The 15,287-nt window shown below is 40.7% G+C and overlaps 1 protein-coding gene across 1 annotated transcript; it reads left to right on the forward strand.

Annotated features, from left to right (window-relative positions):
* The first annotated feature begins 459 nt into the window (after window positions 1-459).
* On the forward strand, window positions 460-12,296 carry LG03H5orf15 (linkage group 03 C5orf15 homolog). Its single transcript, XM_048490740.1, has 3 exons — window positions 460-647; window positions 8,106-8,659; window positions 10,890-12,296. The coding sequence occupies exons 1-3, from the start codon at window positions 512-514 to the stop codon at window positions 11,019-11,021; spliced, it is 822 nt and encodes a 273-aa protein (XP_048346697.1). The 5' UTR covers window positions 460-511; the 3' UTR covers window positions 11,022-12,296.
* Window positions 12,297-15,287: the final 2,991 nt, after the last annotated feature.

The raw sequence follows: 15,287 nt of genomic DNA on the forward strand, positions 1-15,287 counted from the left end.
GCTCCCTGAGTGGAATGACAGCCCCTGAGAGCAGCAGAAAGGTTCAGGACCTTTCTTCACTCTGGAGGCTGTCAATCCAGGCCCAGAACACTTCTGCTACTCCCAGGGGCTGTCATTCCTCTCAGGTGGCTATCATGCGAGGCCCAGAATACTGATTCTATCCCTAGAAATGGTGGTTCCACTCTGGGATCTATCATTCCAGGCCCAGAATACCTCTGCTACTCTTAGGGACCATCATTCCACTCTGGAGGCTGTCATTCCAATCTCCAAATAGTATACTGCTCCCAGGACTTGTCATTCCACCCCCAGATTATATTTCCGCCATGCGGCCCTTCCCTCAACTAACGCAGCGCCACCGCAGTCTGCCTCCGCCTCGCGCTCAGTCTAAAAGCGGAAGTTGACGGCACGGTCCTACGGAATGTCGTTGTTTAGCAGCGTATGGAGGGAGAGTGCGTGGGTGGGCGGGAGGAGGCGAGGCCACGTCTTTAGCCGCTGAGGCTTGTCAGCAGACATGGCTGCCGCCGGGCGAAGAGTACGGGGAGCCGTGGCAGGACCGGCGTCGCCCTTATCGATCCGGAGGGCTTCCCTCTTTCTTTTGGTTGTGGTTTTGGACGCAGCTCTTCCATCTTGGGGCCAGGAGGGAAACGGTGAGGACGGAGAGTATACTGGCTGATGATGGAGGGCGAGTGGGCAAGATCCTTGAAGGGAGGGCGGGGCAGGGTCGAAGTTCCCCGTTGAGCCGCCTTGAATGGTTTTCCTCTCAATGAAGTGGATACCACTTGGTTCGCGCCGTTCTTTAGGTCTTCCGCTGTCCGCTGCGCTCTGTGCTGTCAGGCTTCTAGCAGCTCTCCTCCCTTGTGCCGCTGCCCTCCCGAGAATCCCTCGCCCTTGTACAGTTTCGGAAGGCAGCCCCGCACACTATGCACGCAGCTTTTGTGAACAACTTCGCTCCTCTCCCGACCTTGCCTCTATTTCTCAAAATTCAGGAGTTTCATTACCCGGCCCCCGGGTACGCGGAACACGTATCCTCCTTGATTAAAATGTGCTCACGTTTAAGTCCAAGTGGGTCATGCTGAATCCTATTTGACTTTTGAAAGAATTTATGATACTATTTACAACACCATGGCAGGCAGAATCCTCCACATATAACCAGTTCTTCATGTTGCATACTGATCAACTATCTTCCTGAATTGGAGCATGCTACCTTTGTCCTTTCAGAACAGAGTGGCAGAAATGTTCTTCATCTTGGAAGTTTTTGTAGACCTCCTTATAGCACAGCAATCATGAGGATGCAGGATGTTTGTTGCTTGATAGCACAGTTTGTAACAGAAGAAAAATGCATTCCACATTCTCTGTATTTTCACTGAACACTTTTCAGCAACTTATACATATTAGGATAATTTCAGTAAACACTACTAGCTCAGCAATTTTAGTTGAGCTACAATGTAGCCTGTAACAGAAGGTTGGTTCTGGTGGATTTTCCGGGGTGTGTGGTCGTGGTCTGGTGGATCTTGTTTCTAACGTTTCGCCTTCATCTGTGGCTGGCATCTTCAGAGGTGTATCACATAGGGAAGTCTGTTACACACTGTGTGTAGTTCTGCAACTGCAGATTTTTCAGGATAGTTAAGCCGACAGTGTCTTTCGTGCTCCTTAATGTGACTCTGAATGCTGTGTTTTGTAGTTCCTATGTAGACCTTTCCAGAGTTGCAGGGTATGCGATAGACTCACTGGACACAGTGTGCAACAGACTTCCCTCTGTGATACACCTCTGAAGATGCCAGCCACAGATGCAGGCAAAACGTTAGGAACAACATCCACCAGACCACGGCCACACAGCCCGGAAAACCCACCAGAACCAGTTGAATCTGGCTGTGAAAGCCTTCGACAATACACTGTAACAGAATGCTTTGTCTGAGATTGCAAATGCCTTAGCAGACCAGGTGCTCGGGAACAACAGCAGCAGAAGGCCATTTCTTTCACATCCTGCATGTGAGCTCCCAAAGGCATCTGGTGGGCCACTGCGAGTAGCAGAGTGCTGGACTAGATGGACTTTGGTCTGATCCAGCAGGCTTGTTCTTCTTATGTTATATCCTGGTAACCACTTGTTTAGACCACAGCAATACATTTTATGTGAGTTTGTCCTTGAATGTGGTTTAGAAGGTACAATTCAGAATGTGGCAGCACAGCCATATTAGTTCCTGATATTAGTTCCTAGAACACCAGCTTGTAAGAAGTGACACTGGTTGCCAGTTTGCTTCCTGGTTTACTTCATTTTTCTGGTGATTTACTTTGTTTTGAGTTACTGTATAACATGTTTTCTCCACTGTTTTTCCTTCTGTAGGGAATAGCTTACTGGTGGCTGCTTTTGATTGTTATGGAAGAAGTTACTTGTGGAGACTTGTTGGCTTTTAGATTTTAAAACTAGTTTCTTCAACCCTTTGATATCCAGATATGCTTTATTAGCAGACTGTAGTTTGTTTTACATAAATTTGTAATCTATTATTGATTTCATTATGTTTTGTATTTCATTTCATTTATTTATTTTATTTACACTTCATTTTTTAACAATGGGGGCCCTAAGCGGTTTATAATATTATTTTCTCCTCCACTTTATCTTCACAACAACCCTATGAGGTAGGTTAAACTGAGTGTGTGACTGACCTACTGTCCCCCAGAGAACTTCCATAGCAGAGTAGGGAATTTGAACCTGGGTCTCACAAATATTGCCATGAGTAAAATCTTGTCAATTTGTCTTCATTGTCTCCACAAATCATCCCATTCTATAGTGTCATGCTCTATATTCTTAAAAAATGATCTTTTGAAAGAGATTACAAATTATTATTTCTTTAAGTCAGTACCATAATGCTTTAAGTTCTGTTTATGCAGAGTTACCATTAAGTTTCCCATCTTCATGTAGCAGACAAAGGGTTGTTTTTATTCAAAAGTAGTTCATGTGAAACTATAAGGATGCAGTTTTAAACCAATCATAAAATATTTATATTTCATTGCTGGCAGAACATTTTAAGATCTCTTCAGAACTAATAGTTGCTAACCTGCCTACCTTCAGTATGCAAGCTGACCATATTCTGTACCAGAGAAGAGAACTAGAGACTCTATTTAATGATTACCTTGTTTGGTGGACTGACCTATTGATGTATGTGTTAAGTTAATTTAATGAGGTACTGCTGTATTCCCAAGGTTAACTATATAGGTTTCTCCCCACTGTACATTAGCATTTCCATGCCTTCTAGCTTCAAGAATTCTGCACTGAATATGTATTCAATTACAAAGCAAAACATACTGACAAGTGTTTGAAAACTATTCATTACAAACAAAATTTGTTGTCGTTGTACTGTAACAGTGGTTAAGTACAAAACTTAACATATACATAAAATGTGAAATGATAGTGTGTACTGAATCATGTTTATGTTGATAGTCTGCTACATAGATTCTGATCACTTGCAAGTAAGAATAGCAGGTGCTCATTATTTCTGCGATTGTGGGTGTGCAGAAATTATATTATCATTAGTTCAAACTCCAATACAGCCCCAAAGCATGTTTCAGCATAAAAACATGCTGTTCAACATGCTCATTCAGTGTACTTATTGAAACTTCTCCTTTACGTTGGAGTTCTAATACCAGTGATTGTTCCTTAATGAGATGTTCTCTGTATGCCAGAATTAAAGTATAATGATGTGTTCTAATAACAGTTGTTAGGTTCCTGTATTGTAATCCTTATTTGTACAGAGGTTAACGTGTATTTTAGATTGTAGAGACACTATACACTACAGATCACTTCTTTAGTGGCACAAGTAAACAAATCCTTGATTCAGATGTTTTAATCTTTTGAATAATTAACGTATAGAGAGTAGAAAAGCATTGCTGATATTTGGTGGCACATATAACTTTGGAAGATGAGCAAGTGAATAAATCTGAAATAGCATGGTTGGTGTTGTTAGGTCTGGTGATCCTGTTTCTAAAGTGAATATGGGGACAGAATTGGCAATTTGACTTATTGCAGGTTCTCGTTCCAGAGTCTATGTCTATGTTGGAATGTATATTATTGTGTGTGATTGATTGTAGGAGGCTGTCTATGGACAAGAAAGGTTTGTCCCCGAATGCCTTTGAGAAGGAGGTATCATTGTCCAGCATAGGTTGCAAGTCATTAATGGTACAATGAAGCAGTTTGAGTTGAGAGCTGTATGTGATTACAAGTGGTGTTCTGTTGTTGATCTGTTCCTTTACTGCATCAGGTGGGGTATTGTAATTCCAGAAATGGTTCAGCTTCTGAGCTATGATAGTGTATGAAACTGCAGAGAGAGGAGGATCAGAGTGTACACAGAAATGTCTGTTATAGATACTACAGGTGGGTTGGAATAGATGCAGCTGTAGTATAGAGCTTGGCTGTTGATGACTGACTGTTTGTGTTTAGGGTGGTGACTACATCTACATGGTTACAGTAATCATCATATTTTCTGTTTCCTTTGTTTAGATATTATGAATTTAGACAAGTTTATTGTTGGCTTCATTGTCCTCCAACTTACTTAGCCAAGTTTGTCACTGAGGCTGTGAGTCTCCTCTCTCTATTCATCCTGTTCTTCTTTCCTGTACCTGGTCTCACAACCTGCTTACAACAGAGCTGTGGCCCATTTTTTCCTGCCTCAACCTACGATATGAAAATCACTGCCCAATCACTAGTTAAAATAACTATTTGACATATTCATTAAAGAGTGTTTTTCAGGTCAAAGTCTAGATCTCTGACATAAACTTGCAATCCTGAGTCTGGGGGCACCACTGAGGAGGCAGTGTGACCCTGGTGCCAGTGTAAATATATCTTATGCTGGCAGGGTAACTTACACCAGAGCAGGGGAACCACATGACAACTGAACAGGGTGTTCCTGAGAGCATGGTCATCTTTTATTGGCTTCCTGAGCCTTTTGGCCTGGGAACACCTCCATTTGACAGTGCAAACTTATGCCAGCAAAATCAGTGGTACAGCCCATTTTGCTGCTTAGGCCACTTCCATGGAGGAGGGAGCAGTGTCACTTTTGGCTTGCTTACCACAGTGAAGCAAGCCTCTTTGGTGGTGGGGTGGGCACAACTATTGCCCCTCCAGATTTCACTGCCCACTGAATTCTGGTAAATCAAACTAGATGTTTCGTAGACTTTGTGTTAAATTCTAAAGTCTGTTTAATGTAGAAAAAACTGTCAGTTACATTAAAACAAGGATTGGTCTGTTTGGCATTTTCTTTGTGGCTGTAGCTGTTATGAATGGCATGGCTGATTCTAATTTTTTTATATTCCATGAGTAATGGGAATCAAATGAATGGTTCTCTGTGTACCACACCCAGGTATTTTGTATATCTGCATTCATTGGTGTAGGATACTTCTTTCCATCAGTACTGTGTGGAATTTCTCATGAGAGTGAAAGCCAGCACCAGCCTTTTAAGTGGTTGCTGGGCATAAAACTGAAACAAAAATTCTAGAATCCAACATCAGATGTTTTTAAGAATGTATACAATCACTTGAGCTCTGTTCATGTCAGAACTGCTGTTGCTCTTCTGTTTTCCTCAAAGTCAGAAAAGGGAGCCTGGGGCAAGAACTGATCCCCCCCCCCCCAATGAGCATATGCAGAGCCACAGGCTGTTCCGGTTCACCCCCTGCATGTTGCAACAATTTCTGTTTGTTTGAAGTTTTCATATATGACACAGCTGGGAGAAGAGATATGAAAGTGATGGGTGGGAGGGGCACAGAAAGGACAAGCTCCATGGCAGATTGGCTACTTAAACCTGGGTCTCCCAGACACTCTAACCACCACATCATGTTATGTTGGAAGCAGGATTCAAGTTTACTACAAACTTGCTATATATACACAGTTTAAAAAAAATAACAAAGAATAGTACGGGGTGGGGGGAACCTAATGCACAACCTGGTAATGGTCAGTTTCCTGCAGTAGCTGCAGTCTTGACAGCCAGCAGTCTTTCCCTGATGACAGCTCTCTACTCTCTGGACATACACAAGACTGCAACACTGATACAGGTGCATACTTGCTTTTGTGGAAATGATGAGCTGGCAGAAACAATAGATCTGACCCTTATTCAGCAGACATTGCCCAAGCCTGAAGCCTCCCAAAGCTACAAGCAAAGGGAGAATGCCCAGATGGCATCTGTAGAACTAACATCTCTCTGAATGTCTCAAGCCAGCCTGCCAAAATATGCCTCAGAAAACATGGTGCTTGTAAACAACCAGTTGTTAAATTATTTGAATCCCACCACCAGAACCGGTTGTTAAATTATATGAATCCCACTGCTGGGCAAAGGGTTAGACTTCGGGAGACCCAGCTTCAAAGTCCCCAAGGAAGCTTACTGGATGACCTTGGGACAGTTATTCCATGAAACATTCTCTACCTCACAGGGTTGCTGTGAGGATTAAATGGGAGAAAGGAAAATGATGTTGTAGAGCACTTTGAGCCCCACTGGGGGAAAAAAGCAAGGTCTAAATACCAAAATAAATAGAGGATGATTTGCAAAGTGATAACCCTAACCATGATGAGCATGAAACTACTTGGGAAACAGATAGACTATTCCCCACCCCTACCCCATATGACACAAAAGCTGCACTGGTATGCACTACAAGGAGTAACCCTCACATCACACTTTGCTTCCCAAACCAACAGCACACATATCACATATCTTGAGGCATGAACCATATTCCTAGCTTTCACTGCAACTGTGACCCAATGCAGAACTTACAGAAGAAACTGGGAACCAACTTTATCTTGTAATTCAGGGCAAGACTCATCAACGAACCTCAGCAGAATTTCATCCATTAATTCGTTCATTCTTCTACCCCTTTACCCCACAATGCAACCACCCCTCACTTTTCAGCCCTACCAGTCTCCAGTCAGGATGTCTCTCAACCTTAAAGAAGTTCAGTGACGCTGAGCAGGTGCTCTGTTGCGCAGGGGAGGTGGTGGGGAGAGATGCATTTCACTGCCCATCCGGACAAGGTTCCACATTGTGTTACTGAAGCTAAACTGTAGCAATCGTAGCCAAAAGGCCAAGTATAAACATTACAGAAAATGGAGAACAATGTTCCTGTCTGTGACAGTACTTTGATAATGAGGGGACATTCCACATGTGTCCGGAAGGACACTGTACCTGTTATATTTTCACTACTGAGACCCCAAGGAGGCACTGCTTCTTGCATGAGCACACTATCTCTCTCCACATGTTCTTTTCCCACAAAGGAAGCATTTTTAAGAAACTGGAACCTGACAGCAGTGATTCTGGAAGGTTCCTTTTGCTCCCATGGCAATCTACACATACTCAGAGAAATTGTTGGAAAACTGGAAACTGCCAACCTCCAGGTGGAACCAAAATAACAGAGATCTGTTACCCTGGAGAAAATGACTGCTTTGGAGGGTGAACTCTACGACAGTGTTCTCCGGCTCAGCTTCCTTCCCATCTCCAACACACACACCAGCTCATTATCCACTGATGCTTTGGAGGGACCGGAAGCATGTTGGGGCAAGAAATCTTGTCCCAATGTGCTTCCTCTTTGTTGCGCCAAGACAGGAGCACATATACCCAAGACAAGAGAGGGAGAAGGACTGAGAAAAAGGGGAGGGAGGGAAAAGAGACACATGGAGGAGGAGGAGGAGGAGGAGGGAGGGAGGAAAAGAGACACACTGAGGGAAGGGTTGGAAAGAGAGCTGAGGAAGCAAAGGTGGGAGGAATGGGGTGATCCCCCCCTTCCTGTGTGAGTTCTTATGAGTCTCCACTTGTAATAAATAATTACCAAAATGTATGAAATTTCAAGTAATAACACGGTATTTTTGTCCCCAAAATGACTTTGAGCTATCAGTATTACCAGTTGAATCATGTTTAATAACAATTTTGATAGGTCATGTTTTCATGGTAGTTATATTGTATTTGGTCTGCTACTGATTTTTTTTGCATTATTAACTACCCTGGGAGCACTTCAGTGAGAGGCAGTATACATTGTTTATATATAAGCAAATATTATTGCTTTCTTTATAAAGTTAATAAGATGAGAATGCATGTTTCATACTTTCGATAAGTGTGGTTTTGATTGTCTTCCAGGCACTGCCCCTGAGAAAGGGGCAACTCAGGAGGAAATTGATTCGCTACCTAGTACTAATTCACCATCCGTAATTTCAGCAGTCACTCAGGTCAGTACAAAGAATTCAGAAAAAGGTGACATGCTCTCTGCAACTTTGGAAGTTGATCCTTCTGTTGCACCTGACCTGTTAGTAACAGAAGATAAATCAGCCACATCTCCAACACCAACGCCTGTGTCTCTTGAGTCCAATACTAATATGGGGGATGATGCAGATGATGACGATGACGGTGATGATATTGAGGATGGTTTAATGACAGGTTCACTATCAACAGCAAAAGAAACTGTAGACCCTGGTGATTCTCAAGAAGATGACAATCAAATTGAAGAGACATTAGATTTCCAAGATGAAGAAGAGCAGTGGGCAAGCACACAGACCTATGGAAATAAACCATTTGCTGATGAGATGAAGGACTCTATCTCAGGATTAGAAGACGATAGCCATTTCTTTTTTCATCTGGTAGTTGTTGCCTTTTTGGTAGCTGTGGTTTACATCACGTATCATAACAAAAGGAAGGTAAGTTGAATTTTCCTTGAAATACTTTAGAACTACATGTGCTAATACATTTTTCCCTTTCACACTGGCACTCGAAGTGTGTTTTGTATCTGATCATACGCAAAGCTACTAATTCGTACAGCATAAAAATGTGTTTTGAAACTAATAATGAAAGGCCAAGGGAGACTGAATTATGAAACGTTTGATTACAGAGATTAGAAAATCTCAGATTAATATGGGCACCAGGCCATCACATGCTCTTCAGACAGCTTCCTGCTTATGGTAGCCTCCCATAGGACTGTCCGTATAGCCACAGTAAGAGCATAGACTTTTTCTGTTGGGGGTCTAGTTTTTTGCAGTGGCCTTCCAGAGTGGGTGAAAAGGGCATCTTCCCTTGCTACATTTAACAAGGCAGTTCCCTTCCAGAGACCCTTGGGTAGAATGTGAACTTTTCCTGCAGATCAGGAAGTGAGTTTACTTGTCTTGTCTATTTTAACTCTTCGGTATATTGACTGTATGCTTTTAAGCTGGTTAATTGTGTATTTTAATCTGTTTTAATTTTGTGAATTTGTACCTTTGCAACTCAGTTGCAACATTGTACATTGCTTTGAGTCTAGGAAAATAAAGTGGGGCAGAAATGTTTACAATAAATAAATAATACAGACCATTAAATTAACACAAGGAATGTGTGAATCTGTCCTCCAAAACCCAGTCTTTTATAATTCCTTAGATTGAATTCACCTCACCCCTGTTGCAAGTAAAAGGGGACTTCTCCTCATGCAAGAGGAGGATCAATTTCTCTCTGCAGTCTCCTACACCATTCCTAAATCACTGATCCTTAAGAGAACCTTTGGGGAGTGGGTTCAGGGGTGGGGGTGGGGAGCTGCAATAGTTCATAGAAAATGTTTGTTTCATGAGTGGAGCTCTGCTTGTGGGTCTTTAGATCTAACCCATTGCTAATAAGCAATTGTGGCATGTGTGCAAAGGGAAAGGTTTGGCAATGTAAATAAGCTGAAAAGAATGAAGTAAGACTGGACAAATGACTTTGGAGAGTAGTTGTTGACAGTATACTTTGATGTAGGATGCAGTTGAACAAAAATGCTTTAGCTTTTTCATTTTAGTCAAATGTTTTGAGAAATATCAATATATTTCCTCCATCTCTTCTTTGCAGACGTATTTTATTTTCTGTTAAGCTACTATTTCTCTCTGTTTTCAGTGAGTCTACAATGTGGTTGATTTGTGATACCGTCTCCTGTGTTTTTTTTAGATGTCTCCCTTCCAATTTGGGGCAGGTTGTAAAACGTGTGTCTTGCACTTTATTCTGAAAACAGATCCCATGTCCAAATCCACTACTCCATCCAGTGGATTAGATTTTGCCTTGTTTGGTATCAGCACCTGTATAGGAGACTTCTCTGCAAGACTGCTAACTAGAGATCATGAAGACATAGCATAAGTGTTGCCAACTCTGGTTTTGAAAATACCTGGACCTTTGAGGGTAGAGCCTGGAGGATGGGGCATAGGGAGGAGAGGGACCTCAGTAGGGTCTAATTCCGTACAGTCCACCTTCCAGAGCAAGCCATTTTCTCCAGGAGAAATGGAATAAATGTTTTAAGTAAATACATAATAAATAAGTGATCTATGTTTCCTGGAGATCAGTCTTAATTCTGAGAGATCTCCAGCTACCACCTTGAGGATGGCAACTGTACATAGCACATCTTTTAAATTGCCTGTACTTCATTTGTTTATTATTGAAAGCATGTGTCATTTTAAAGCATTCATGTTGGAAAACTGGAAATTGTCTGGTTGCTGTAGCTCTGTTACCATGAACTAATAGTTATCATAGCAGCATTTCAAACTTCAAGAGCCTGGTCAACTTGAACAGGTTTTCCTCTTCTCTCTTTTAGGAATGAAATGAAAGTACAACATTTTATTTGTTGGAGCAGCAGGGTTTTGCTTGTCATAGATGGGGATAAGGTGTTTTTTTTAAAGTAATCACAACTGGCTATGTTTCATCATCCTTAGATTCTCTCATTGACTTCTCCAAAGGCCAATGCAGTCAGTCATAAGTGAAATTCTATATTCGTATAGTATAGGCAAATAGGAAAATGTGGCAACCATTGTATGATAGTTGAGGAGGCGGCGGCGGGTGGGGGGAGCCTTACAGAACAGGAAATTTACGTAGAAGATCATTGCTGTTTTTAATCACATGGGTATTGCTTCATACTCAGCTAAATCTTTTTTTTCTTTTTAGATCATTCTGCTAGTTCAGGGAAGAAGATGGCGAGATGGACTTTGCTCCAGAACAGTTGGATATCATCGTTTAGATCAAAATGTTAATGAGGCAATGCCTTCATTAAAAATTACCAATGATTACGTTTTTTAAAAGCTGTGTGATCTGAATTTATCATCCTGTTTTTTGCTTTGTTTTTATATATGTGCGGGTGTTGCCATAAGCAACAAGGTGCACTCTTTTGCCTTTCAGTTCTTAGCCTTATATGAGGACATGTAAGGTCAGTATTTACTTCTGGTGTCAGATGAACTTCAGAATCAGTGTATAATGATGCCATTGTTATTCACTTTCACTCCTATTGTATTACCTTCTGCCTGGAGCAGTTCATTGTCCTTGTTCAGAATATAGCCATATAGTACTCCAGATACACTAGTGAATCCAGAGCCAGGTGAGTTACCACTAAGAGGAACTTTATAGCGATTGCCTTGAATAATGTACTTGTTTTTCCCCCTCAGTCCAGATAATACAAAGTGTTAATCTGTGTAAAGCCAGGTCACTTTTAGCCAAATTGCTTGTATCATTCTCTGTAGCCTTTGCATAGAAAAATAATATTTTGCATCGTACTGGTTTGCATAGTTCAGAGATATCAATTTGAATTTTTGGTAATTCAGAGCCCAGTTTTCAGCAATTCTGTTGTAGACATTTTGCCTTCAAAAATCTGGAGTTAAGATAATTTTTAGACTAGAAATTGAGATACATGCAAATATAACTAAACACATTTCCCGGTGTATTTTAAGAAGGGTTTTGTTGCATTACAAGTATGGAACGCATGTGGGCTTGAGAGATATTTACTTCAGGGACTGACCTGAGTGAGGTTACTGAATATATAGAAATGGCAAGGGCTAACGTTGCCCATTTTCAGCAAATAGTGGTCTCTCTTCCAAGATAAATCCCTTCCATATTGGTTATTCAGCTAATTCTTGGTACGTTGAGTTTTTAAAGTTTTGTGTAATTTATATTCATTTCTACAAGTTGTAAAGTATACAGTTTCATAAAGTTACATTTATGTACATCCTGTTTATGACTGATTCTCTTTAGGACTGGAACGCATGTAAATACTTAAATGACTTCATATGCAAGTATAGTGTACTGTTCTGAAAAAACTCTCAAACCTTTGGAATGAAAAGAGTTGCCATGGGCATGGCCTTTAGTGGAGAAGCAGTTGAGCTTCTAGATCTCTGTTCAGTGTTTCTGAATGCAAGAAGGAAGAGAAACACGAGCAAGACATGCCAGAACTTTCTTGCAGCAATTTTTGTTGTACCTTGTAATAGAATTTTCAAATAAACTCCAAGAATATAATTTTATGGTAATTGTATCTTGATTTGTACAGTTGTATGTTTACAATAAAGATAATTCTTTTTTGATCAAGACTGTACGTAGTGTTTAACAGTGTAGCAATTTTGTTCCTTTTTGAATGTGAATTGAGAATACCTACTCATACCATTTTAATTGGTGATAGATAATATATAGCCACAAAATATTTTCATATGAGATCTTGAATTATGTATAAACTTCTAGTTATGGTATATAGAAGAAGATTCACCTTGGTCTTGTGTACCTACCAATTCTTTACTGTATTAGTATTGCGTTCTGAATCCAGAGTATATCAGGAAATTTAATGATCTGGTTACCTGATAAATTTCATTTTATGTTCTTTATTTACTTCCGGACTCTTTCACCATCCATTTTCCCTTTCCTTCGCACTTGAAGCATTCCCCCATATTCCGGAGCCCCCAAACAGGATACTCTTGTTCTGGGTTGATGGGACCTCTGAAAAGGAACACTCCTCTAAGGGATGAGAATATACTGCAACAGTTTGTTATAAGTCCCCACTTGGATTTAAAAACAAATAAAACAAAATCTGTGAATAAGTTTCCTAATTTTTATCTGTGTTACATTTGTTTCATCATTTACTATTTAAGCCCACTGGCTTGTTTCATCATTTACTATTTAAGCCCACTATTTAAGCCTACTTAGTGTTCTAAGTGTATTTGGTTAACAAAAACTTTTAGTGATTTTTCCTCATAATTAGTCTTTCTAGAATTGAATTTGCATAGGTCATTCTTTACATTTCTTTTTAATTACAAGGTCTATTAGCTTGTTAAACTATATACACTGAAATGCATTTAACTTATTATATGGAATGTCTAAAATCATATTATTCTGGTTGATGTACCCTCTTATTAGATTTATTAGATTTAGATTAAATACTTTGTATGAATGCTTAGGCGTAATAACCATAACAGTGCTCAAATCAAGCTGGAAAATTTTCAAATGATAAATGCTAGCTTTTTGTAATGTAATTTATAGGAAAATGTTTGCAGTATATGAAGTGAATAATTTGATGGGATAAATGAACAAGAAAACAAGAGGTGGAAAAGTGGGTGGGGATGCCATATTTGACAGTATGTGGTACAGAGAGGGAATTGACAATCCACTGATGGTGGTTCTTTTAAAAGAGTGTCATTTACCTTATTGAGAGCAATAATTTGCCCTGCCTCAGGGGATTCTTAAAGGAGTTCTCTTGCCCAAGCTGCAGCTGTTGTCGCATACTGAGCTGATAAGGAGCAATGAATGACTTTCACCATGCCACTGGAAGCCATTGTTTTTGCTGCTTGCAGTGGTGTGGCAAACTCCCACTATTTGTTCAATGATGAGTTGCAACATAGAATTGGCTCACAGAGTAGTAACTGCCTGTTTGTGTGATGGTTGGCATGACATAATAGCCTCTAGACTTAGGCTGTTGGAACAGAATGTTGGGAAGGGGGAGAGGAATCTGTCTGGGGAGGAAGGAAGTTCCAGAAAGGGGAAAGAAAATTCATTTGAAGCTTTGAGAAACAGCATGGTGAATGTTTTATAATTTTTCTTTGGTATCAAGTCACAGCTGACTTACAGCAACCCCATAAAGTTTTCAAAACAAAAGACATTCAGAGGTGGCTTGCTATGGCTTGCCTTCTGTCCCATGACTCTGGGATTCCTTAGAGGTCTCCCATCTAAATATTACTGAGGCCGAACCCTAATTAGTTTCTGAGATCTGATGAGATCAGGCTAGTCTGGGGCTATCCAGGTCAGGGCTGGTGAATGTTATAGAAATATGGATGTGGCATTAAAAGTGTCATGGGGCAGATCAGAATGAGAAACTGAGGGGAAGTCTTGATGTACTATTTCTTCCTCCTTTGTGACATCCTATATAGAGTCAGAGGATGAGCCAAATGAGGGTTTTTGCTGTAAGTAGTGTTGTAGTTAAGAGGGGTGGACCGTAATTTGGAGAACTGGATTTGATTCTCCACTCAGTCACATTAGTGGCGCACTCTGATCTGGTGAACCAGGTTTGTTTTTCCCACTCCTCCACAAGAAGTCTGCTGGGTGACCTTGGGCTTGTCACAATTCTCTCAGAACTCTCTCAGCCCCACCTATCTCACAAGGTGTCTGTTGCAGGAAAAAGAAGGTGATTGTAAACTGTTTTAAAACTCCTAAAAGGTGGAGAAAAATGGGGCATAAAAACCAACTCTTCTTGCAACTTTTTTTTGGTAATAGTTAAGTGAACAATAGGCAATCGTTCCATTATTCTAATCCTGTTATTGAAGGCAAGCTCATTGGAGTTTATTAATCTGCAACACCCTTCCTTAATTTTTCAAAATGAATGATGCTTGAAGGGGGAAAAAAAGACCAGCCTGAAGGAGAGAGAAGGATGACACAGAGATACACTAGACTGGAAAAATCAAGCCATATCTTTATTGATTACTAGGTTCTTTAGGTTGTGGCATTTGGGGATAACAGTGGCTTACCCTGGAAACCGGAAAGCAGAACAGTGTAAACCTATCTGGGTCTCTGTTGGGGAGAATGATGTGTTATAAATGAGGGAAATAAAGGCCATGGCTTGGAAACAGTGGGACATGTCTGTGTTTTCCTCTGGCTGTGTATGACAATCACATTCCAAGCTCTTACTGAAGCCCAAAATGTGGCCCTTATATTCTTTTCCTGGAGCTTCCTGTCCTCCAGAACCAAGATTTGGGGGGCATTTTGGGTGGCAGCAGGACAGTGGGAACAAATCATTTAGTTTGCAGAAACTTTTCAATCCAACCCCATGTTTCTGAAGCACTTAGAACACTAATGAACTGTGTATGTTCCAAGTATTCTTTTTTTTTTCTCCAAAGTCCTCTGAAGAAGACCAATTTTGTTAACATTTGTGATGCATGCTGGGGTAATGAGATACTCCTAAGCACTAGAAAGCTGTCAGCACTACTTATGAAAATGTGATGCACTACTGGGAAGCTTGCTCTGTCTTATTCAATGTTTTATTTAATTAATGTTCTCATAAGAGACACTCAACTATCATCAGTGGCTATTTCCAGATAA

The sequence above is a fragment of the Sphaerodactylus townsendi genome, linkage group LG03, assembly GCF_021028975.2.
Source record: "Sphaerodactylus townsendi isolate TG3544 linkage group LG03, MPM_Stown_v2.3, whole genome shotgun sequence".
Lineage (NCBI taxonomy): Eukaryota > Metazoa > Chordata > Lepidosauria > Squamata > Sphaerodactylidae > Sphaerodactylus > Sphaerodactylus townsendi.

What these genes read in the sequence shown, in the direction of transcription:
- LG03H5orf15 (XM_048490740.1), top strand. Translation starts at nt 512, where the DNA reads ATGGCTGCCGCCGGGCGAAGAGTACGGGGAGCCGTGGCAGGACCGGCG. An exon ending in TTGGGGCCAGGAGGGAAACG is followed by an intron (nt 648 to 8,105) that starts GTGAGGACGGAG and finishes ATTGTCTTCCAG; the next exon opens with GCACTGCCCCTGAGAAAGGG. An exon ending in CGTATCATAACAAAAGGAAG is followed by an intron (nt 8,660 to 10,889) that starts GTAAGTTGAATT and finishes TTTTCTTTTTAG; the next exon opens with ATCATTCTGCTAGTTCAGGG.